The following is a 24,791-nucleotide window of genomic DNA, read 5'->3' on the forward strand; positions in this document are numbered from 1 at the left end:
ACTGATAACCTGGCAGCAAAATGCCGTCTGCATTTTTAATGTGAGCTTCTCAGCATGTCATCACAGAAATCATTTTAGTGGTCACCCCATAGATGCTTGTGGTTCATACCAAAAGTGTTGCTATGGTTCTGTCATATGATCAGCCAATGTCACCAAGCACAATAAAAAAATTTTATCTTCTCTAGGAACTAGGCAATCAAATTTATCCTCAACATCACAGCATGATTAAATTGAATAGCCATCTCTTCATACCAACTTCATGTCTATACCTCATTTGTCTTATGTTAACTGCTCTAGTAGCCTCAATTTTGCATCCAAAGTTCACTTTTCATTTTGTGTATGTGCTGTGTCACTTCATTTTGCTAAGTTTGGAATGCTTGTACTCATCTGGGATTAATGTCGCTGAGCCCAATCACTGGTGATAGATTATTAACAGATTTTTGGGACTCGATACTCAATTTTTATATTTCAGGTAATTAAAAATTTGGCCTTCGTAATTTAAAATAATAAGAGAAATCTAAGGTTAAAGAAACAAAACAGTTGTCCTTTTATCCTTTGAAAGTCTGGCTTATTTTTTAATGTACTTAAAAATGAAAATTTCCATTTAAATTATGATAAACTCTGAAGTGATTGGAGTTAATTTTAATAAAATATGCTCTGAAAACATGAATCAAATGGGATCACATACTTTGTTCAGAAGGTCATTTTCAAAACCAGATTTGATCTGATCTTACTTGATTGTTTATACAAGGTGTTTAGAGTTTTACCTTGTTTTCACTATTTAAGAAAACCAGTGAAATTCTCCTCAGCCATATTAACTCTTACATGTAAAGAGTTGACACAAATATCTTGCTTGGTATGCATGCAATAATTATAAAATAAACCAAACTATTATCATTTTTTTACATTTTAATCAGCACTCTGGTTATTTGTTCTTTACTAGTAATGAAGGTCACTGTTGGACATTACTGTCAACATAAAGACATTAGTCACAAAGGTGCTTAAAAAAATTACTGTTTCCAAAGAAATAATAACAAAAATAGTAGGAAGAAGAACACCTACCTGATGAGTAGTTTGTGACTTCTCATTTGTTCATAAACTACAAATTAAAATGGAGTTTTAAACCTAATTGATCATAGAATTGGTTGTTTTTGTCTGAACTCATTGGTAATGGTTATTATAAAAATGATTTTTTTGCCTTTCAAAATATGTCACATGTGCTGTTTTTATTTTAGTGCTGATGCTAACTGGTAATAATTTGGTTTGTATACAGATGCATGAATATGAACTTTCATAGTATTCTTTTATTGAATTAAAGTTTAACTTGAAAGAAGTTAGTGTGATGCTTTAGTTTCTTGATATTGCTAACAATTTTGATATTTTTCCTTTTCGTTAATGATGACATTGGGCCTTGGTGAACTTTGATCCCTATCCAGGTCCTACAGGTTAGCTCTTTAACTCCAAAGTAGTAACTGCATGAACTTTGAAACTTTTTTATATTTTTATATATATTTATATGTATGTGTGTATATATAGTTATACATATATACGTGTATGTATATATATGTATATGTGTGTATATATAATTCTCTCTTTCTCCCTCTCTATATATAGGTACAGATATGTATGTGTACACACACACACACACACACACACACATATATATATATACACATATAATACACATATATATCTGTACCTAATGCTTTCAAGTGTTTGGATGTATTTTAAGAGCATATATGCCAATTCAGTTCTTACATGTTGGTCTATCTCTGAAACTTGAAAGGAACTTGTAGACTCCAATGTTTCTGTCTATTGGAGTAACCCAAAATTACCTAGTTAGGAACATTAATTTAACATTTTAAAATTCAGATGTTTTTGTCATTTTTAGCCAAAAATTTATAGTACCCAAAAGTGTATTGTATGATATTTTACTTTTACCTTCAGAGTAGAGTGTATTTCTTATTTTTGTTTTATATCTGTTAATGTAAATGAAATTGAGCCATCCTTCACAAAGGTATTCTTTTTTTTAAGTTTTAATTTAAATTCCCATTAGTTAACATACAGTGTAATATCAGCTTCAGATACAATTTAGTGATTCAACACTTACAAACAGCACACAGTGCTCATCACATCAAGTACATTCCTTAATCCCCATGACCTATTTCACCCATCCACCCCACCTCCCCTCTGGTAACCATCTAATTATTTTCTATAGTTAAGAGTCTGTTTCTTGGTTTACCTCTCTCTCTTTTTTTTTCTCTTTGCTTGTCTGTTTTGTTTCTTAAATTTCACGTAGGAGTGAAATCATATGGTATTTGTCTTTCTTTGACTGACTTATTTTTCTTAGCATTATACTCTCTAGCTCTGTCCACATCATTGCAAATGGCAAGATTTCATTCTTTTTGATTGCTGAGTAATATTCCATCACACACACACACACACACACACACACACACAAACACACACACATATGCACCACATCTTTATCCATTCATCAGTTGATAGACATTTGGGCTGTTTCCCTAATCTAGCTGTTATAGATAATACTGCTATAAACATCAGGGTGCATGGATCCTTTGAATTAGTATTTTTATATTTTTTAGGTAAATACTTAGTAGTTCAATTGCTGGATCATAGGGTAGTTCTATTTTTAACTTTTTGAGGAACCTCCATACTGTTTTCCAGAGTGGATGCACCAATTTGCATTCCCACCAATGGTGCAGGAGGATTCCCCTTTCTCCACATCCTTGAAAAGGCATTCTTTTTTAAGATCCTGCAAATTCATGTTATCAGATCCTGCAAATTCGCAGTTCTTGACTTGCCACAACTCTTGTAATTTTTCAAATCATCTCATCTTCACATTTTGGGTTGTCACAAAGTTCTAAATTCTACTGCTATGAAAATGGACCAATAGGTATGGAGTAAAAAAAATTTCCTTACAACCAGCACAGAATAGAAGCCTCTTAATCTTATTTTAACCATACATATAAAAACAGTACACACCAAAGAACAGTTAATTGCCAGAAGTTGTCCAATGGAAAATTGCTGATTCATAGTGAAAGATGTTACCCTAATAGGAGTAAAAAGAACCACAAATATCTGAATGTGTTTGTTATTTCAAGATAAATAGGCCTTTTCAAATTTCTAAGGAGGAACTACAAGGGGGAAAGTGTATTCCTGAGTTCTGACTACTGGGAATGGCTAGAAATTTAAAATTCATGATTTTTCAAGTTTCTTTTTAGGAAGCCATCTATCTCTATCTGAACTGATTCCCCAGTAACTTACTCCTACTTGCTACTTAATTCCTTCCGCAGACCCATAATTTCATACAGCCAGAGTATTTGATGTAGAAGAGACCTAAGTTTTACACTTTTCAAAGAGATATTATTCACCAGGCACTTGTTAAAGATAGCAATACAAGTTTTACTTAAGACAGTTGCAGTAGGGCACCGACAGTTGCATTAGGGGAGACAGACTGAGCTCGATTCTGAATATAACAAAGAAAAATGGGGATTTATGGTCAACCAGCAGAGTGAGGGAGTAAGTGAATGAAAAATTACTAGAAAGAAATATCAAGGGAAGGTAGATTCTTGCTAAACTTGCCTTATAGAATCCTTACTAAAGTCAGGCCAAAGACTTAGACATCAAGGTTGGGGGATGGGGGGCTTGATCAGATATCAACAGTGGGGTGACTCTCCCTAAACTGACATAGCAGGGTTCTTGCTAAAACTAGACTCAGCATACCAAGAACAGGGCCCAAGGATTGAGGCCAGGTTGAGAAGAAGGCTCAGAGGAGCCTGTCTAAAGTTTAGTCAAAGAGAGAATCTTTGTCACATTTTAGAAAACAGAGGCCCAAAGATGTCAAGAAGCTTGCTCAAGGTCATGTGGTTAATCGCTGGCATAGCTGGGAATCTGACTTAGAGCTTCCCAGTGCTCTTCTGTTAAGTGTCTGCTTTACTAGTAACACACATCATCCTTCTACAAAGGCAGTTATATGGCTCAATGCTTATGATCTGACTTTTTATTCTAGTTATAATAAGTGATGAAGCAAAATGGACGCCAGGGTGGCTCAGTCGGTTTAGTGTCTGACTCTTGATTTCGGCTCAGGTCATGATCTCATGGTTCATGGGGTTGAGCCCCACATCAGACTCTATGCTGATGGTGCAGAACCTGCTTGGGATTCTCTCTCTCTGCTTCTCTCTCTCTCTCTCAAAATAAATAAATAAACTTCAAAAAATATAAGCGATGAAGCAAAGTTGCTTCTGCCATCATAGGAGACTCTTAGTTATAGGAAACTGGAGCTTGCCTCCACTCTCTTGTTTTTGTTACCTCATAAATTCCATCAATCCTTATTAACTGCTTCGTGTGTTTTTCCAAAATGGATGTCATCAAAAAGATTAAGACAAGTGCATATGATTTAACTATCACCATGATAAAGAGAAAAATTAAAGCATACTTGGAAGTAATTTTGAATACCCCCCTGTCTGACTTGCATAGACGTCTGCTGCCTTGATCACTTCCAGATTTTAGTGTTGGCTAGAAGAAGATTGCTTTCTTCTGAGGCACCAGAATATATTCAAAGAAGAAAAAGGGAAGTAGCCACATTACTTTAAAAGCAATTTGAGGGGCGCCTGGGTGGCGCAGTCGGTTAAGCGTCCGACTTCAGCCAGGTCACGATCTCGCGGTCCGTGAGTTCGAGCCCCGCGTAGGGCTCTGGACTGATGGCTCGGAGCCTGGAGCCTGTTTCCGATTCTGTGTCTCCCTCTCTCTCTGCCCCTCCCCCGTTCATGCTCTGTCTCTCTCTGTCCCAAAAATAAATAAACGTTGGAAAAAAAAATTTTTAATTATAAATAAATAAATAAATAAATAAAAGCAATTTGACATCTTATTTACCAGATGTACTGTAAATTACATAGTTATTGGAACCTAGTGTCTACAGTGTTCTCTTCTTTGCAATAGTGGAAGACTACAACCTTAAATGGAAACTGGATTTAAAATTTACTAATCAATTCATCAGCTTATCTTTAGTTATTACCACTTATGTCCAAGACTTTAAATTTTCTATTTTATTTTTTCAGTTACTTTGTTAGGTCATTTGAGAAATAATGCTTTGAGAGCTCCATGTGCAAAATTGACTTGGCATATAACTCATTAAAATTTTACCTCTTAGAAATTAAGATCTTAGAAGTTTTGCTATGATACAATCTGAAGTTTTCCTTGTTACCTACTCAGACCAAAATATATATTTCAGTGACATTTTTCTAAGCATTCTTGTATTGGTCCTACTATAGCATGCAGCATGCACATAGATAAAATGTCTTTACTCAAACTCTGAATTATCTTAGGTAGGAATTCTATTTAACTAATTGTGTGGCCAGACTCTTCTCAAACTGTTGTCATAAATCAGTTTGCCTTCTGAATTCCAAATTGCCAAATGCTTTAAAAGTTTTATTACCTGGCAGTAATAATAATAATGTTTTATATTTATGTGACATGCCACCATTTACATCATATAATGTACTTTTATTATAAGCTCATTAAAGACAGAGTTTGGGTCTAGCTAACCTTTGTGTTCCCTGTAGCACCTTGTACATGGAGATAGCAGGTCCATATTTTCAAAATTTAATTTGATCTTTAAAACAACTCTGTGAGGGAGGTTCGGGCAGATAACACTGTTCGCATTATGTGGGTGAGAAAACAAGCTCAGAGAGATTGAATTGTCCACAATCCCACTGATATAAATAGTAGAACCAAGAATAGATCCTAGGTTTTCTAATTCCTAGGATTCAATTCTCTAGCACAATTTATCCTCTCTGCTAACCTCAGTGTTTAAAAATCATAGCAAGACTTGTAAGGAAAGGAAATTGTGTTTACAGTTAATTAACATTAACCAAGAGTGGTCTTATTTGTAGGCTTTTTATCTTTTTATTTAATGATCCTTCTTTTAATAGTTAATAGACTGATTTAATATGTGCATTGAATAATAATAAAGTAAATTTGATATTTTCTGTGGTTTGGGGTAGGATACTGCATGTCAAAATATTTTAAAGTACCCTTTCACTGATGGCCTTCACATTTTTGGAAAATTTGGCTCTTTATAATTTAAAGTTCAGTGATGAACAAATATATATATTGGTTTTTCCCTGAATAACTTGTTACAAGTAATAATGCAGAAAAGAAAGCTTCTTGATGAATTATGAAAAAAGTCAGAAGGTGGCTACATGGAATGATTTTCAAAGAAGGCAAATAGAAGTACAGTTGGTAATGGCTATTGTGTACCTGTATTTTAATTTCTTCATTTAGTCACCTATGATCTTTGTATTTTTGTCTAATGAGCCTTTTAAAGTTAACTGTACCTCTTTGAGGCAATCTGAACATATCAAGAAGTTTGCATCGTGAGTTTTTCCTAAGAGAAGCCAGAGGCCAAGATAAACTTAAACATTTATACAAAATTAACCCTTCGTGAAGGGAATGGAAGGCTATCAGCGAAATGGTACTGTCTTTCCAACTTTAATGTTTGAGATGCTAACTTTTGGAAAGCCATGGTAGTAGTGTTAACATGATATCTGTAGTACAGTTTTCCATTTTTTGAGTTAATGAAAACTAGCAGCTTATTTCCTATAATAAGCTCTATTTGAAAATGTTTGTCTCTCTATACTTCTGTATGGTTCTGTTTGCCTACTGATTACGCTGTAGGTGTGAGATATGCTGGCAAAGAGGATTATTGTTTAACTTGTGCTATAATGTGAACCACTTCTAACTCATAATCTTATTTTGTACTGTGTGATGTCTCATACTGCTAACATCGATCTTTGAGCTTTGGTGAACTCTGATCTTCCCAGGTTTTCAAGGTTAGACTCTTCACTGGTCAATTCTTTATTTTTTTTTTTTTTAATGTTTTGCATGTGTGATAAGAGAAATGCAGTTTTTTGTTTTTGTTTTGTTTTGTTTTGTTTTTGCTATAACTCAGAAGTCATTGAAGGGGGCTGTTCTCAAATACTACCTGCTCTGGTATTTAACATATTGGTGAAGGTAATGTTAGTTGTTTATAATCAAGTTTGAAATGACATTAGGTCTTTGTGGCTTCAATTGTTTATAATAGGTAATTCTTACGTGAAGACATGTTGAATTTTAAATGGATATACACTTATTGTTATCTTTAAGACTGCGTTAAGATTTTCAGTCAGGTATCTGGCCCGTTTGTAATTTCTGCATATTGATATTATTTTCTTGAAATTTGTTGCTTGACATTGCTCTGATTTGTGTTTATGTGGCTATTTTCAAAAATGGAAGAGCGTAGCTGTTGAGGACTTTAAAAATAAAATCTATATGTCCCTTATATCATTAGCAAATCATTAATTTAAATTTGAGGGACTCCAGAATGGCAGGTATGAATTAATAACATGTAAATTTCCCAATATCTTATTTTAATTGCAGAAAGAACAATGCCCATAACATGCCTACTTTTTTTTTTTCAAATATTCTGATAACTTTTCAGCCTGGGGAAAAGAATCATAAAAGATTCCCTTTTTTCCCGATCTTACTCTTACTTTGTCATTGTTGGGCTGATTAACAGTTTCTTTTTTTCCTAATAAGATGATTTGCTACCTGATTTCTAGTCCAAATTATACATTATGGATGAAAGCAAATAATTTTGCTTAGAAAACCCTATCTAAGGGGTTTGAACTCAACAGTTGCTTTTCTTTGTTTATTTTAGTGTAAAGTATTCCAGCCCTTTCTTTATGATCAGGAAGGGAATTTCTAAGTGTGTCTCTCTGGTTGCTGGATTTGGCTGACTATATAATTTAAACTGCTTAAAGATAAAACAATCGTGCTCTTGTGGACCTGCTTCCTCTTTCTCATGTGCCAGATAGAGTAGTGTTATCATATGAAATAACATAGAAATAGCTGAAATATTTAAAATGGGCTTATATTTCAAAGATAGGTTCTTTAAGTTTTACTAAGAATGAAGGTAATAATAGTGATAATAATTTTTAAAAATCTCTTTCATAATTCTTACTATGTGCCAGGCACTGTGTTAAATAATGTATACATATTATCTTATTTAATCCTTGGTACAACCTGATAAAGTAGGTACTATTCTTATTTCCATTTTAAAAAGGAGGAAATTGAGGCCAAAGAGATTAATAAACTTGCTAAAGTCTAGCAGCTAATGATTATTGGAGCTGGGATTCCAACCTAGCATTCTAGCTCCAGAGCCCAGCGTTCTTAATCTGTATGCCATGCTGCCTTGTTAGAATGTAGTCATTGATTCTGGGTCTTAGGAGTATTGGAAGAGAACTAAAGTCTGAATTTTATCTCAGATCAAAAAGATGACCCTTTGTCCGTAGGTAAGCATGAATTCAGGTATTCTAAATTCATTTGCCTATGATATTTCCTTCCGAAGTAATCACTATATATTTTCATTTTTTTATTGAAACCAATGAAACACTAAGATAACCAGAGGAGAAAATGTGTAAGTGCTTTTGCCTGTTCATTACTTAGTGCTTCATAACTAATTTCTTAAGGCAGAACTAGATAGTCCTAGCTTCAATCACTGTGTAGCAAGTAAGTAACAGCTATTTCCCACCTAGTGACAAAAGATGTGGCCATTCACAAGATCCCCTTGGTTGCTTCATGGACCTAATATCTTTATTTAGAATGAAAAGTTAAAAATATTGTATAAGGAAAAGAGCTTAGCAAAAACCCTATTTTAAATAATTTTATTTATTCACAAGACATATGCAAAATTTTTCTTCACAAATAATTTAAATGAATTTCTGACACTAAAATATTACCGTATATTAATAAGCATGGCACTAAAATGAAATCAAACAGTTTGCTCAAGTAACTATCTTAATTGCATAGTAATAAAAGCCGAATGAAACCACTTACAAATACTACTTACAAAATAACTACTTATATAGCAATTTGATATTAATCACAATGAGACAAATTGCTTGAATCCCTGATTGTCCTAAGTACCAGTTCTTAAAGTGTGGTCTGAAACCAACAGCTTTAGTTACAGGGCAGTTGTAAGAATGAGATTCCTGGACCCCTCCCCAGCCTTCCTGAATCCAAAACTTTGGGGGTAAGCTCAAGAATATGTTTTAACAGAGTCTCCTGGGGATTCTGATATATGCTCCAATTTGAGAACAGTGCCCTATAGTGTTTGTTTACTTAAGTTAAACACTTGGGGTTACAGAAGCAATCTTTATTATAATGTCCTGGGTCCTTTCTTTAACTGTGATTTTATTAGATTTAACATATAATAAAATGCAAACTAAAATGGTCTGCAAATCAGTGTTAATAACAAAAAGAACCCAGCCTAATTTATATTAGAAAGCGTTATCATAGGCCTATATATTTTAATGTAGTCTGGATTTTATTCTGCAAACTAATAGGATTTAGGTGACTGATAATTTAAAAGCCAGACTTTTATACTACTCTTATGCTATACTGAAATTTTGCCATTGTTGTGCATTATCAAGGTCTACCAGGTCCAGAAGGTCCCCGGGGTCTCCCTGGAAATGGAGCTATTAAAGGAGAGAGAGGAAACCCAGGCCAACCTGGGCAACCTGGTTTGCCTGGTTTGAAAGGAGATCAAGGACCACCAGGACTCCAGGTAGGAAATGGGGGTAGATATTTGATGAGAAAGGGGTATGGGTGTGTGCATTCAAAATGAGAATTCTAAGCTGCATTATTTTTATTAGTATTTACTGGTCAAGGCTGTATATATGGCTCCCTGGTGAATTACGAAGAAAAAAAAGGCAAGTTTCCGATTTTTTCCAACTAAAGGAACTTTGTTACTGTATAGTTAAGGAGTTCCTCAGAAGATATTTTACCTGGAGTCATTGCTATGTATATTGTTTAGGTTTGAGAAACCTTCTTTTCAGTGAAAGCAAATTCGTAAAAGAAGACACACATATCAGAGCACTGAATGTGGATGAGACCTTTCACAGGGAAGTAATTAGAGTTGAGTGGGGATATTTTAGACTTTGAAATTAGAATTAGGTTCAAATTTCAGCTCCACTTCACACTTCTGCTTTGTGTCTATGAGTAAGGCAGATAGACAGTTTAGGATTCTGTCTTCACCTTAAAAAAGGAATAATAACATATCCCTACATCTGTACTCATGTACTTTTGCACATTGGTTTGAGTGACCCAGAAAGTCACATGCTTCTTTTTGAATCATTGACGTTTCTTGCATTCATTCAGGAGGATTGTTAGATTTGGCGACCAACACAGTCTGGGCTCAGTCTTTTAACTCACTGGTGGCTGCTTTATAGCAGAAAAAAGAAAAAGGATCTAAAAAAGTGGTCCTTAAAGCTTTCCAGCAACTAACCTCTTTTCCTCATGTCACCACTTTTCTTCTAGACACATGCTAGAATTAAATTTTAGTCTTCTCTTTATTCATTCTCTACTTACTCCCTCTTCACTCATTTCCCGTGTTCTTCCAGTTCACATGTCTCTATACTTGATTCAAGACTACTACTGCCTGATACCAAGATTTCATGAATCTAGTATTATCAAGTTCTGTTCATTTTCTTTTGTGTAAATTAGTTCTTATATTTGCATGTTTTTAATTCTTTTATTGGAAATAATGTTAAACTTACAGAAAAACTCCAAGAATGGTAAAAAAAAAAAAAACCTTCATGTATCATTTATTCAGATGGACTGGTTGTTAATGTTTTACCCTGTATGTTGTGTGTGTGTATATATATAAACATTTGAGAATAAGTTGCAACTGTCATGCTTTTTTAGTACTAAATACCTGAGTGCATGCTGATTTTAATATATTCTATTTTTAAAAATAGAATGTTCCTTCTTTTGTCTGCTGTTTCTTCACTCTAGTTATGCATCCCAAGCTGGAATACTACATGAGTGATGTTGTGTCCTCCATCAGATATTTAGGCCCATAATAGCCATCTGCCCTTCATTGGTGATTTTAATTTTGATCATTCCAACAAATTGTTATCTGGTTTCTCCACTGTATGGTTACTATTCTTCTCCTTGTGACTAATAAGCAAAACTATAGGAATGCACATTAAGACCATGCAAATATATTGCTCATCATCAGAATTTACCCATATAGTTAAATCTATTTATGATTTTTGTCTCAACCAACCAATACTAGAATAGTGGCAAATTGATAATTTTTTAACTCTAGCACTACCTCTACATATACCAGTCAGCCCTTTGGTAAGCAAGAGCCTCCCTTCTCTTCCATGTATTGTTTATTTATTATTAGTATGGACTCATAAAGTCTCTTTAATGATTTTTAAGTTTTTTAAACTGTAATTGCCTATTTTCATGCTCAAATTATCCTGGATTTGGAAACTTCTTCAAGCTGGATCCTATGTCTTTCTAACATGCTCCGGTTTTTTTAAGCTGTTTCTTACATGTTGGACTAATATGTACCATGTTTGCCCCTCTTTTATTCCTAATAATAAGAGTTTCATTTTAACACACTTACTCTTCCTTTAGGTACATTCTAGACTTCCTCTCAACTCTTCTTCTTCCCATGGTTTTCCTGGCCCTCAAACCCAATTAAGTAACAGGCCCTGCTATATTTTTTGCTAAGTCTTGCAGACTATCATTTCTGCACTTGCACTTGTGATTCTAACTGAAGCACTTATCACCTCAGTGCTATACTAAAAAAAAAAAAAACACCTCTTTGTTAATGATAATAAAATAATAGCTGCCATTTCTTAAGTACACACTACATGCCAATCAGTTTTCTAAGTACTTAATATGAGCTATCTCATTTAATCCTCACAAAACCTCCATGAAGTTGATACTATTATTTTCTCTATGTTAGAGGTGAGAAAACTGTGAATCAAAGGGGTTAAATAATCAACTCAAGGTCACACGGACTAGTAAGAGGCAAAATTGGGATTTGGATCTTGGAAGTTTGACTCTAGAGCCAGTGCTATAAATGAATATGAATACTATATAGCCTCACTCTCTCCCCCTCCAATTTTCTTTTCTAAAATCAACAATTTTGTTTATTCAGGGTAATCCTGGTCGGCCAGGTCTCAATGGAATGAAAGGAGATCCTGGTCTCCCGGGTGTTCCAGGATTTCCAGGTATTTGAAGGGATATTTTGAAGTTCCCTTTTTATTTTAAACTCCTTTGGGATAAGATACCCATTTTCTGATTTGACTGGGTAAATGCTAGGCCCCTGTCGCTTTTCTGTGCCATTGTATGTACCTTCTTTGCAGGCATGAAGGGACCCAGTGGAATACCTGGTTCAACTGGCCCTGAAGGGGATCCAGGACTTGTTGGCCCCCCAGGTAAGACTTACTCCAGGAGCTAGTTATACCTGATTTTTAAACACATTGAGGAATTTGAATGTTTGCATTCTGTCTTTCAGCTAAAATTTTAGAGTCTCAATCCCCAACAACTGAGGGATTGTTCCCTTTATTTACTCATCTCTCAACCTCTCTATTTACTAATGTAAGATTGATACCAGATCTTTTAAGTTTAAGATGGATACAGGGCTAACAATAATGCTTCACTAAGATTTTTATTGGCTTTTATACTAACCTTCCCGTATTCAGTTGAACAGATCACAAGAGCAAGTCATTTTTAGTTGGAAGTATTTTCAATATGAAAATAGTTCTTTTTTCTGGAGACTTATAGAGGTTTCCTGTAAATTGAAATAGGACAAGTGCTAAATTCCATCACTAGTTCAGTGGGACACTTCACAAGCACAATAAACAAGAAGCGCAAATGATGTTAGAATCATAATGGACTTGTCCGGAAATAGAATTGTCTTCCCCTGACACAGATTTGTAATGGATTAGACTTTCTAGTAACCAAGTCATGCTTCAAAGCTTGAAAATAGGGACAGTAGGCCTAATTTTTCCATTGACCCTGAGGAAATTATTTATTTTTTCAGTCTCCTGGGTGAGATGATAGTTTTCCCAGACACATTTCTGTTGGACATGGCAGTATTCCAACACCTATAACTTGTGTTTTTCACACCAATTTTTATTCTGACCTTAGGACACTTTGGCATCCATTCCTTCTGGCCTTTCTTTTTCCTACCTTCAAACTTGAATATTTTACCTCTTAGGTCCCCCTGGATTACCTGGTCCTTCAGGACAGAGTATTATAATCAAAGGAGATGTTGGTCCACCAGGGATCCCAGGCCAGCCTGGATTAAAAGGTCTACCAGGACTACCAGGACCACAAGGCTTACCAGGTACCTTTGCAGATCATCTTTCTAAGCTTTATCTATTTGAGAATATTTCCCTAGTTCTCCTGTTACTTGCCAGAATTCATTTCTGAGGAGTCTCAACAGCTCGTAGAATAGCAGACTGCCACAGGTCCCATCTCCTGTTTTCTTGAAAATGTTCATTTCTTATGCCCTAATCTTATCCTTTACCCCAAGTCTGACTGCTCCTAGCCAGTTCTTCTGGCTATTCTAATTTGAACGATTGGGTTAATGTTGTTACAAATTTTGTGAAGAAATTAAAATGCATTCAAGATCTGGTGCTTTCTCTGTTCCAACCACCAGAAGGATACAAAGCTAATTTGGTGGACTGTCACTTCCCCACTGTGAGACCTCATGATTTTTAAACTAAACTCTGTCTAGTTGGCCATTGGACTCTATGCTTGCAGCCAACTCTGAGTATAAAACAAAGCTAGAAACTAACTTCAGTCTTTCTCACTTATTAAGTGATTGGTTGTCAATCTTTCCATAATCTAAATGAACCAGGCAGTAACAACTCCCACCTGTGGTGGGACGGATAACAAAGTCAGGCCTTGTACTCCTATTTTGTTCTGAGGCAAAGACACAACTGCCATACTATGGGAATCTCTGCAGAGAAAAATTGATCATTTAAAACTAAAGCTAAATCCTTGTCTGCTTCGTTTGTCCCAGGCTTGAGCTATTCCTTCATGTATCTGGATTGAAGACAAGACCAGATTATGAATTTAGTGACACTGAAGGACCTTAAATTTCCTGTATCTGTCTGGATATGGAATTACACCCATATTTGAAGACCTGTTTTCTTCCCCTATAGGTCCAATTGGCCCTCCAGGAGATCCTGGACGCAACGGACTCCCAGGCTTTGATGGTGCAGGAGGGCGCAAAGGAGACCCAGGTCTGCCAGGCCAGCCAGGTGAGACAAGTAGAATAATGCTGCCAATAGCATTCTCAAGTCTGAGACACTTGTACATGTATGGTGTCCAACTGGAGCTGTTAGAGTTTTCTCTTGAGAGAGTGTACCTACCTGCTGACTCTGTTGCTGGGGGAAAAGAGGATAGCACATACAAGGAGATTTTCCAGTATAAGAAAAGCATAGAAAGCTTGTGTGTGTGTGTGTGTGTGTTTAGAGCACTGGAAAACCCAGCTCTTCCTCAAAAGTTTTTACAGGCACTCCCTGTACTTAACCTGTTCTGATCTTTTTCAGTGTATTGATTTAAATCCCATGACCATCTTGAAACTATTGTGAATCCTTCCATGTTTGAAAATATGACAATACAATTTAATTTCCCCCATAAAATTCAGTAAATGTAGTTGTAGAGTTTGTAAAGTTTAAACTGATCCCCATAGAGCTTTGAGAGTCATAGTGGTATACTGAGATGACAAATTAATACTCAGATTTTTTCATTCATTGATGAATAGGCGCTCCTGATAATGTTGACTCTGGTATCCACTAGATTTCCAATATGTTCTCCAGCTACTTCCTAGAATAATTTGAGTCACCTTGCAATAAAAAATCCAGGAAGAGGAACTGAATAGACACTTTTCCAAACTAGACATATAGATGGCCAACAGACACGTGAAAAGATGCTCAATATCACTAATCATCAGGGAAATGCAAATCAAAATGACAATGACATATCATCTTATACTCATCCCATCAAAAGACAGGAAATAATGGGTGTTGACAAGGGCATGGAGAAAAAGGAACCCTCATGTACTGTTTGTGGGAATGTAAATTGGTGCAGCCATTGTGGAAAACAGTATAGAGGTTCCTCAAAAAATTAAAAATAGAATTACCACAATGATCCAGTAATTCTACTACTGGGTATTTACCCCCAAAAAACCCAAAAACACTAATTCAAAAAGATACACCCACCCCTCTGTTTATTGTAGCATTATTTACAATAGCCAAGATATGGAAGCAGCCCAGCTTTCCACTGATAGATGAACAGATATATATATCTGTGATACACAGACACACACACACACACACACACACACACACACACAGGAATATTACTCAGCCATAAGAAAGAATGAGATCTTGTCATTTACAACAACATGGATGGACCTAGAGTGTATAATACTAAATGAAATAACTCAGAGAAAGAGAAATACCATATGAGTTCACTCATATGTGGAATTCAGTAAACAAATGAACAAAGGAAAAAAAAGAGACAAACAAAAAACTAGACTCTTGAATACAGAGAACAAACTGGTGATTGCCAAAGGGGAGGTGGATTGGGGGTGGGTGAAATAGATAGAGGGGATTGAAAGTACTCACTTATCATGATGAACAATGATTAATGTATTAAATTGTTGGATTACTGTATTGCACACCTGAAACTAATATAACACTGTTTGTTAACTATACTTCAATAAAAAAATTAAAATTAAAAAAACACACTCGTAAGATTGCTAAAACAGAAATAAATGATAATAAACTAAATAGATTTTTAATATGTGTTAGCAACTCTAGACAATATAAATATAACTCTGAATAATATAAACATAAAGAATATTTATTGGCAAAAAATATGAGTGGCAGCAAGACAGAGTGGTAATACCTATGGTATTCCTGGAACCAATACCCTGCCATTTCATTAACTTCATACAGGAAAGAAACAAGTTAGTATCATCACATGTGGGCATTGCTGTGAAGGTTCCCCAAAGTGAAAATGTGTATACACAGTGGCAAAATGCCTGTGTGTAAAGAGAAATTTAAAATAAGCTCAAATCAAGAGGCTAACTAGAGAAAGGGAATCAGTGGCAAATTGAAAATAGACATTTTGAAAAGACTGCTTTAGAGTGCCCTGCCTATTCTCTAAACAAAAAGGTATGCCGGAGAATAATTCCCCAGATTCAAAGGAAAATGTTTTTCAGCACTGAAACTGGCAGACTGATGGCAACCACACCCTTCCTTTCTCGTTGATGAACAAAACAGCAAACTGAAATTTCGTCCTGGAGTTTGGACTCCTGTAGTAGAGCAAGAGACCAGATGACACACAGGCTTCCTGAATAAGAATCACTTCTTCCCATCTGATGTTCTGTCGCCCAGTACTTACTTAATGCCTAATGTCGTCAACCAATTCCATTAGGAAAAAAAAAATATATGTTTAAATCTCTTTAAGAGCAGGGACCATATTTTATTTATCTCCAAATACATGATATCTAACAATGCCTTTATAGACACTCTATAAATATTGACTAAATTAATGAATCAAATGAGGTCATAATGTTTTGTCAATAGCCATAATAGTGGATCAGAGCTTACTTAAATTTTGTATACTGATGATTCCATGGAAATAGGTACCCGTGGTTTGGATGGTCCCCCTGGACCAGATGGATTGCAGGGTCCCCCAGGCCCCCCAGGAACCTCCTCTATTGCCCATGGATTCCTCATCACACGTCACAGCCAGACAACAGATGCACCACAATGCCCACATGGAACTGTCCAGATTTATGAAGGCTTTTCTCTCTTGTATGTTCAAGGAAATAAAAGAGCTCATGGTCAAGACTTGGGTGAGATCATTGGCATTTTAATTTTTTACTGTGCGTTGTGTTTTGTTTTGAAAATCCTGTTGGGTTCTAGAGTAGCTTTGGACAAAATGTATCTCTCTATTCTCTTGGGGCTTCCGAATTGAAGACCATGTCAAGGGCAGCTGAATATATTCACTGTAAGTTTTAAATAAGTAATATTTTACTTTAAAAGCATTAGTTAGCTAGTGTAAGGTACAATTCTTGGCCTAAAGCAGCATATTTGGGGAAGGGCCACATGTACTTTTAGCTTAGTTATTAAGGACATAGATTCTCTGGGCTCTATACAGTCTAGCAGCTACTTGAGAGGGCAGTGTTCACAACTCAGAGGAGATAGTTTCTTTTTCTCCGACACTGGTCTTCATCAAGTTGAAAGATAAATTCTGAAGAGAATCTTAGTTTTAAAATCAAAGAAAATAAGGTCATTTCTTAATGATGCTAGTTTATAGTTCCTAAAATAAGTGCTTTAACTTTGTAAAGTATTACCAGAGTTGATTAAAACTACACAAAGCACCATATTTGTATATAAAATCCACTTCATTTAGTGGGTTCCTGTGCATCTTCTCTATACTGTAATAGGCAGTTTGGTTGATGGAATGAGGCTGGACTGGATGGATGACTCTCAAGACCTCTTTAAATCCTTAATTTTGTGGAATTTTGACTTTGCATTTTGAGGCCCCATTGTTTGACCTGCAGCTGCCAATTTTAGAGATCATTATCCCCTTTGCCTCCAAAGGACATCTAAGAAGATAGTCTGAGCTCCAAGTTTCTGGGGTCTCATGTTAGGAAGCCTCCTGAGGTCTCTATCTAGACTATTCTGTGAAAACAGTTCTGCAGCAATAGAGACCTCTACTCACTGTGTTCCTAGGACACGTGGCCACACCTGCCAGGCAGTGCTGGCCCACCAGAGCAAGCATATCCACTTACATGAAAACGAAGGTCATTTTATGAAGGTCATTTTATGAAGCCAAATAAAGTAGGAGTTTTCCCACCAACTTTATTCTCCTACTTCTACTTTTCTTGGTCTCCTTTTCCTCTTTTCTCTTTTATTTGCCTTTCCTTTTTATACTTTTTTATGTAACATCTTCTTTTTCTAATTTCATAATTGAAAAATCTTCACTGTGAAAATATCCTTACCTTTTACATAAATTTCTCTAGGCTTCCTGCCTTTTACATAAATTTCTCTAGTCTTCCTCCCATAAAATTCTCCTTTTAGTCCATCTTTTCTTCACTATCAGCATCTTAACTTATATCCATAATTAAGCCTGTAAACTTCAGATTGCTCTCCTGTCAAGTCGAGGATACATTAGAAGGCTTTGAGAACCATGAAATTCAAAAATATAATTCAAACTGAAAATGGAATCTGCTATCCAGCATGTCACTGTAACTTTTCAAAATGCATGTATTTGGTCAAGCAAGGGCTGTCATAATGTGCATTCAGACTTGGAGGCTACAGACTGGCCCTGGATCAGGTGCAGTTTAGGCCTCAGATGTGGGAAGGCCATGATATAAGGCCCAAGATGCTAAGGGTGATCCCATATTGCAGAGTCTCTTCCATGGCTCACACAAGGATCAAACTGGAGAAAGCTTGATCCAAAGAATGGAGGCAGATGTAGGTTTGATTTAAAGAAACAGTCACCTGATCACATAAATACAGTCTATGTTGGATTAGTGAAGGGATTATGGTGTGTAAAAATAGATGGTGGAGGTAACAGATTGAAATCTAAAACTGTTCTGTATGAAGCAAAAAAATACTAAGAACCATTAGTCTATTAAAGCCTTAATTGTAAGACTATGGAGGCATTGAGAATTCATGAGATTTTTCTTCAAAATTTTCTTTGAAAATTTGGAGACTACACAGAATTCTGCATCATTTTGGGCAGCCTAAAGCACAAATGCAACCGAATATCCCTGTCTCATCATTGTGGGCCTTCCTTTTATGTACCTCTTCCATTTCATTTCTTTCTAAGACCAGGGATATTTCCAGTTCTGTCCTCAATTAGGCAGTAATATGAGTTTTATTTTTTAAATACTTTATAAATAAAAAGCACTTGGATTTCCATTCTTCAATTTGATTTTCACAATTATGATCAAGAAAGATATAGGACAAGTATCATTTTCTTCTATTTTATATGCAAAAATAGAGTATCATATGGAAGAGATGAATCACTGGGTTCTACTCCTGAAGCCAACACTACATTGTATGTTAATTAACTTGGATTTAAATAAATAGTAAAGCATATTTAATTGGGAAAAAAGTTTATATACTTTAAAAAATGCTTATTGTTAGGTTTCAAAACATTATATTGGATACAGTTAAAAGCATGATAAAAAGTTTGTTTTTAAATATAAATATTCACAAAACACTATACATGACAGCTGGTAACATTTGAAATATGGTTTGCAAAGTCCCAGACTCCAGATCATAAAGTAGAGTATAGAAAAGTGGTTTTGGAGCCAAGAGACAATAACCAATATCTTAATAACTGGCATAGTATCAATTTAAAATTCCGATGAAAAAAAATTTATATTTAAACTCAAAAATGTGTGAGGGGATACATAGTTTTTCATCATTCTTTGGTGAATAAAAGAAAAATGGTCTAATCACTGGTAGAAGTAACCTCTATTGCCCTTACCAGTTCTGAAATTTTTTTCATCTCACATCCTTCCTTTCTCTTTTATTTTTTTTTTCCTTTTTATTATTCACCTCCAAACCTGTTCATGGTTCATATAGGCCAGCACTATAGTTGTCCCTAGGCTGAAAGAGATTGCAAAAACAAACAAGATAACATACTGGGGATGTCTTGGAGGGAGAGAGGGTGTCCTGGAGGGAAGTACTAATAAGATATTATAGGAAATCAGTGTGCTCTTCACTTGTTTGCAATAGATTACTCAATATTCTCCATGAGACACCATTGTTATAAATGTATCACCAGCATAAAAATGGCATTGGGGAATATATAATGAATCGCAACAACAAATACTTATATAAATTATAAGATGTCTCCTGATTTTAGAAATGTTACAAATGTAAGTAAGTGTGCATCTTATAATTGAAGAACTAAAGTATATTTATTATCTAAGAAGTGTGGGCAAGTTTCTCTTTGAAAGGTTTCTTGTTTGGGTTTCAAAAGAAACTAAAGTATCATCATAGTATAGTCCTTCATCCTTTTCTCCCCAATTCTTCCTAGGGACGGCTGGCAGCTGCCTTCGTCGCTTCAGTACCATGCCTTTCATGTTCTGCAACATCAATAATGTTTGCAACTTTGCTTCAAGAAATGACTATTCTTACTGGCTGTCCACCCCAGAGCCCATGCCAATGAGCATGGAACCCCTGAAGGGCCGGAGCATCCAGCCATTCATTAGTCGGTGAGATACTGGTATAGCTTTGACTTTTACCAATCCCCAGTTAATGTAGCTAGTCAGAAATGAATCTAAAGCTAAGAATTTCATCATATTCTTCCCAGGTTAGGTCAGACAGAAGTGCCTTTATAATATTCAATTTGGTATTTAGTTTAAGCCATATTAATTGGGGGTTCACTTTTGACCAAACCCTATGATAGAAATAGTGTAATATACAATGAAATCAAACTAATCATTAGGCAAATATATGTAAATTAATTTAATATATATCAGGCTTGGCTAAGTGCTACAGTAGATCTAATAAAATGTTATGAAAGCATAAGGAAAAAAATGTTTAATTTTAACTGAATAAATTTAGGATGACTATATGGAAGAAATGTATTTTAACCTGGTTAGTACTTGAAGAAGGATGGGAAGGACTAGAGACACAGGTAGCTATAAGGGGAGGGGCATACTAGGCAGAGAACATGGGAATGGGTAGTAGATTGATGTATCTAGAATATAATTTGTAAAGGCTGCATAGGAAGAAGAGATTGGAAAGTTAGCTTGGACCCAGATTGCAGAAGACTTTCATGAAACATCTGATTTTATTTTGGAATTTATCTGGTATATAATGGGGAGCCTAAAAGCTTTTGAGGTACATCTCATGGAAAATTACAGAACCATTGGAAATGCAACATGGATTACAGAGGGGATAGTCCTAAAACAGACCAGTTAGATTGAAGGTATTGCTATACTCCTGGTAGGAATGGAGTGGAACTGTCAGTGGGGAATATGTATCACTTTAATAGAATAGATAGGTTTTGGCAGTTGATTAGTTATGGGAGGGAGAAAGTGATAGCTGAGGTTTAGAGCATGAATAACTAACAGGAGAGTGGTACCATTAATGAAATTTTTCTAGAGTTTTGCCACAATAGAACTCTAGTTTAACTCGATCTTCTAGGCTTATGAGATACTGCCATTTTTTTATTCTGATCATGACCCAACTGACTTAGGTGTCCACTAACCATCGTTAGTGGACATGACTAGTCTAGTTTCTAGAATGAATCATTGCAAAGTCTAGTTTCTTTGACATTGAATATAAAGGTTAAACCTAGTTCAGCTTCTCTTAGTAGCAAATTCACAGTGCTGTTTTTAATACAGTTGCCCAGATTTGCGGGGAATTTATTCTTTGTGATTTTTGTTAGCCCCAACTCTTGGGAGTAAAAAGTCCTTTAGGGTGTACCCTATTTTGTAGATAAACTTCACCAAATTGGTTCAGTCATATGTCAGAAGGTCCCTTCATGCTTTTTATTAAAGATTTGGTAGACTCAGCTGTATTTACTTTGTTGCTGCTTTACTTGATTTTATAGATTTTAAGCCACATTTCCACGTGCCTGGGTAGCTGCCCAGCATTCTGGAAATGCTGTTTTTCTCTCAATATTGCCAAATGGTTAATAAATATCTTTTGGAACAAGAATAATGGGTGGGGATTGAGAAAGTGTCTGTTTCTTGTCTTTTCCAGCTCACCAGGCATTGTTCTTACCACAGTTTCAGCATTACTAAATGTCTACCCTCAGTTGGGCACTTTGACAGCAAGTAGTGTGTGCAGTACACTAAGCCAAACTCTTACAGCAATTACGGCATTGAGCGTAGCAAGTATGAATACAAATTTAGGGCAGAATGGAAAATGAAAGTGCTCTAGCAGGGGTTGTGTAGTTTCTTGAAAAAAGCTTACAGTTTTTGTTTATAACTTTATTGTGTACATTGGGAGACAGAGCTTATGCAAAAGCAGTTCTCAAAGTGCATTTTAATCCTGCTTTTGTGAGCACTGAAGACACCTTAATGGGTTTCTGTATCAGGAAGGCTTCCAAAGAAGAGGGACTGCAGTTTCCCACGTACTCACTATTTAGATGTGTTCCCCTCCCTTTCCCTTACCAGATGTGCAGTATGTGAAGCTCCCTCCATGGTGATTGCAGTTCACAGTCAGACCATCCAGATTCCCCACTGTCCTCAGGGATGGGATTCTCTCTGGATTGGCTATTCCTTCATGATGGTATGAAATACTCTTTCTTGTCTTTGTCATCACAGCTGACTGTCCATCATATCTGTGTATCTTACCAATATGAGAAATCCCTGACGTTTTCATAGTAAGCTTGAGCCTCAAATAGCTTCTGTACAAGTATTGTGTTCCCCTTCACATATTTTCTGGAACATATTTTCATAATCCGCCTGTTACTTTTGTTGAGTACCCTTGGTGTGGGTGCCATTCTCTTGCCTCTTGCCCAGTGCTCGCTTTGGCAGCACATATACTCTTACCTCTTGCCCTAATTCCTTCACTGGATTTGAATGTTTGGCCAAATTCAGCACATGTCTTTGAGTATACACTCAGGTATTCTAGCACATGGGTATTGTGGGACATTTTCCCTTATCTTTCTAGCATACAAGCGCAGGAGCAGAGGGCTCAGGTCAAGCCCTGGCCTCCCCTGGTTCCTGCTTGGAAGAGTTCCGTTCAGCTCCTTTCATTGAATGTCACGGCCGGGGTACCTGCAATTACTATGCCAACTCCTACAGCTTTTGGCTAGCAACTGTAGATATGTCAGACATGTTCAGGTAAGTTACTTATGGCTTTAGTTTAGTTTAGGTCCTAAGCTTCCTTCAGAGATACTGGGGAAGAGAGAAGCAATTCATGGATGGTTTATACCCAACAAATGTTAAGGATTTAGTGGACTGTGTTTTTTATTTTCACTTGTTCTTTTCATACACCTGACTCAGGTCAGAAAAACAGACGTGGCTAATATTCAGTATGTGCGGTTTCAGATGGCTTGTTATTAATCCTTCAGTAACAAAATAGACAAAGCAAGGAAAGGTCATGTGATCTGCTGAATAACTGAGCTGCTCAAACTCTAGTGAGGCCACCCCAGGAATTGAAGCTGTAATATGATCCCAGCCCCAGTCCAGTGATCTCTTTTCCCAGGATGTTTTCAAGGCTCTCATCCCAGTGTTTGAATAAGACCACATATGGTATATTTGCTTCAGGATAGTTCAATCTATTGGATGTTTTTGAGTTTAAATTAATTTTTATATATTACTTCATTTGAGTTATCATTACTTGATATTTTTCTTACAATTATCGTTATGCATTTCATATGCATTATTGTTTTATCATTTATTTACCATCAGTTGCCCAGATCTCCCTCATTCTACGACTATTAGAGAAACGTATAAGAGAAGAAGAGGGTGAGACAAATAAAGATAATTAGTGGTAGAGAGAAGAGTCACATTGCTCAGAAGTTAATAATTGAGTCAGAAGGAGAGCTACTTAAGCACAAATAGAATGTCTGGGTGTGAATTTGAACCAGTAATAGAAGTGAAATATCTGGAAAGGCTAATTTGATTATCTTGTTTCTTGTTTTCCAGCAAACCTCAGTCAGAAACGCTGAAAGCAGGAGACTTGAGGACACGAATTAGCCGATGTCAAGTGTGCATGAAGAGGACATAACATTTTGCAGAATTCCTTGTGTGTTTTAAAATGTGATATATATATATATATATATATATATATATATATATATAATTCCCAGGATGCAAAGTCTCACTCTTCCCAACTTTACCAATGCTGCCACCAATGGTGCTACTATATATGACCAAGAGGACATGCTGACTAGTAACCATGAAGATTCAGATGTACCTCAACAATGTGCCAGAGCAAGGTCTCTATTATCTTTGTATGAATGAAATAAGGAAATGAATTTACTTTTTGGGTCCAGAATGACTTTCCCCAAGGATTGTAAGATGAAGATATATATTTTGCCCAGTAACTAAAACAGCACATTAAATATTCAATTAAGAGAAGAATCACACTGAGTAAAATAGAAGACTGCAGTTTGGGGGAAGAATTATTTTTCATGGTGCTACTAATCCTACTGTGTCCCAGGTGTTTAATGTAAAAGTGTTAAGCTTATTTTGCTCTGTAAGTAAAGAATGTGTATATTGTGTAAACAGCCTTTTAGCTCAAAATGTCGAGTCATTTAGATGTGGCCTGACATGAAGCACTCTTTCCAGACAACCTAGGAAAACCTACAATATAGACAAGAGTTTGTATCCATGTTTATCAAAGTGAGAGGACTTCTATCCTTGCATCAAGTTACTACCAAGAGTAAATTTATTTTGATTTCTATTCCCTAAGTTCGTATTTGACTTTTTGAAAAAAAAATAGTTCATTTTCGTCACTTTAATCAGAATTTTAAATGCTCATGTTACATGCCAAATTATAATATCTAATAGAGCAATTTCTCTTTTGCTGTATTCTTCAAGACTCTTAATACCAGATGCCCCCCACTTTTTAATGTTTCTTGCATCTTGTTTTTGCTCATCCTTTACTAAGCAAAGTTCTCCCAAATAATTTTGAGAAACAAAAATATGCAAAAAAAAAGATGATTTGTTCCCTGTGCTTCTTCTGTAAGAATTATTCTCCTGTGGTCTCTGCTTGTATGAGAACTGGGAAGACCATACTTGGTTAGTCTTCTCTCTTCAATTACGAAGCCAATTGATGTTCCTTCCTCTTTTTTATTTTAAACATTTTATTATAAATAGTCATAGAGTACCTTATTTCCCTAGCTGTCCTCTTTTCACTTCATGTTTTTTAACTCACCAATATCAACTTAATTAAAGATATCATATGTCATAA

The 24,791-nt window shown here is 35.8% G+C and overlaps 1 protein-coding gene across 5 annotated transcripts in view; it reads left to right on the plus strand.

Moving 5' to 3' along the window:
* COL4A5 (collagen type IV alpha 5 chain) overlaps positions 1-24,791 on the plus strand; it is a 236,518-nt gene extending 211,727 nt beyond the window's left edge. Inside the window, exons 42-53 of one of the 5 annotated variants that reach the window (XM_043570927.1) lie at positions 1,437-1,445; positions 6,846-6,854; positions 9,495-9,628; positions 12,020-12,092; positions 12,228-12,299; positions 13,085-13,213; positions 14,037-14,135; positions 16,532-16,744; positions 19,951-20,128; positions 22,043-22,157; positions 22,542-22,714; positions 23,522-24,791. In XM_043570927.1, the coding sequence (XP_043426862.1) occupies positions 1,437-1,445; positions 6,846-6,854; positions 9,495-9,628; positions 12,020-12,092; positions 12,228-12,299; positions 13,085-13,213; positions 14,037-14,135; positions 16,532-16,744; positions 19,951-20,128; positions 22,043-22,157; positions 22,542-22,714; positions 23,522-23,603 (1,286 nt within the window). In that variant the 3' untranslated portion in view covers positions 23,604-24,791. The remainder of the gene's footprint in view (positions 1-1,436; positions 1,446-6,845; positions 6,855-9,494; positions 9,629-12,019; positions 12,093-12,227; positions 12,300-13,084; positions 13,214-14,036; positions 14,136-16,531; positions 16,745-19,950; positions 20,129-22,042; positions 22,158-22,541; positions 22,715-23,521) is intronic. The other 4 variants (XM_043570931.1, XM_043570929.1, XM_043570928.1 and 1 more) reach the window with 4 other exon arrangements.

This window comes from Prionailurus bengalensis, chromosome X, assembly GCF_016509475.1.
Source record: "Prionailurus bengalensis isolate Pbe53 chromosome X, Fcat_Pben_1.1_paternal_pri, whole genome shotgun sequence".
NCBI classification, from domain to species: Eukaryota; Metazoa; Chordata; class Mammalia; order Carnivora; family Felidae; genus Prionailurus; species Prionailurus bengalensis.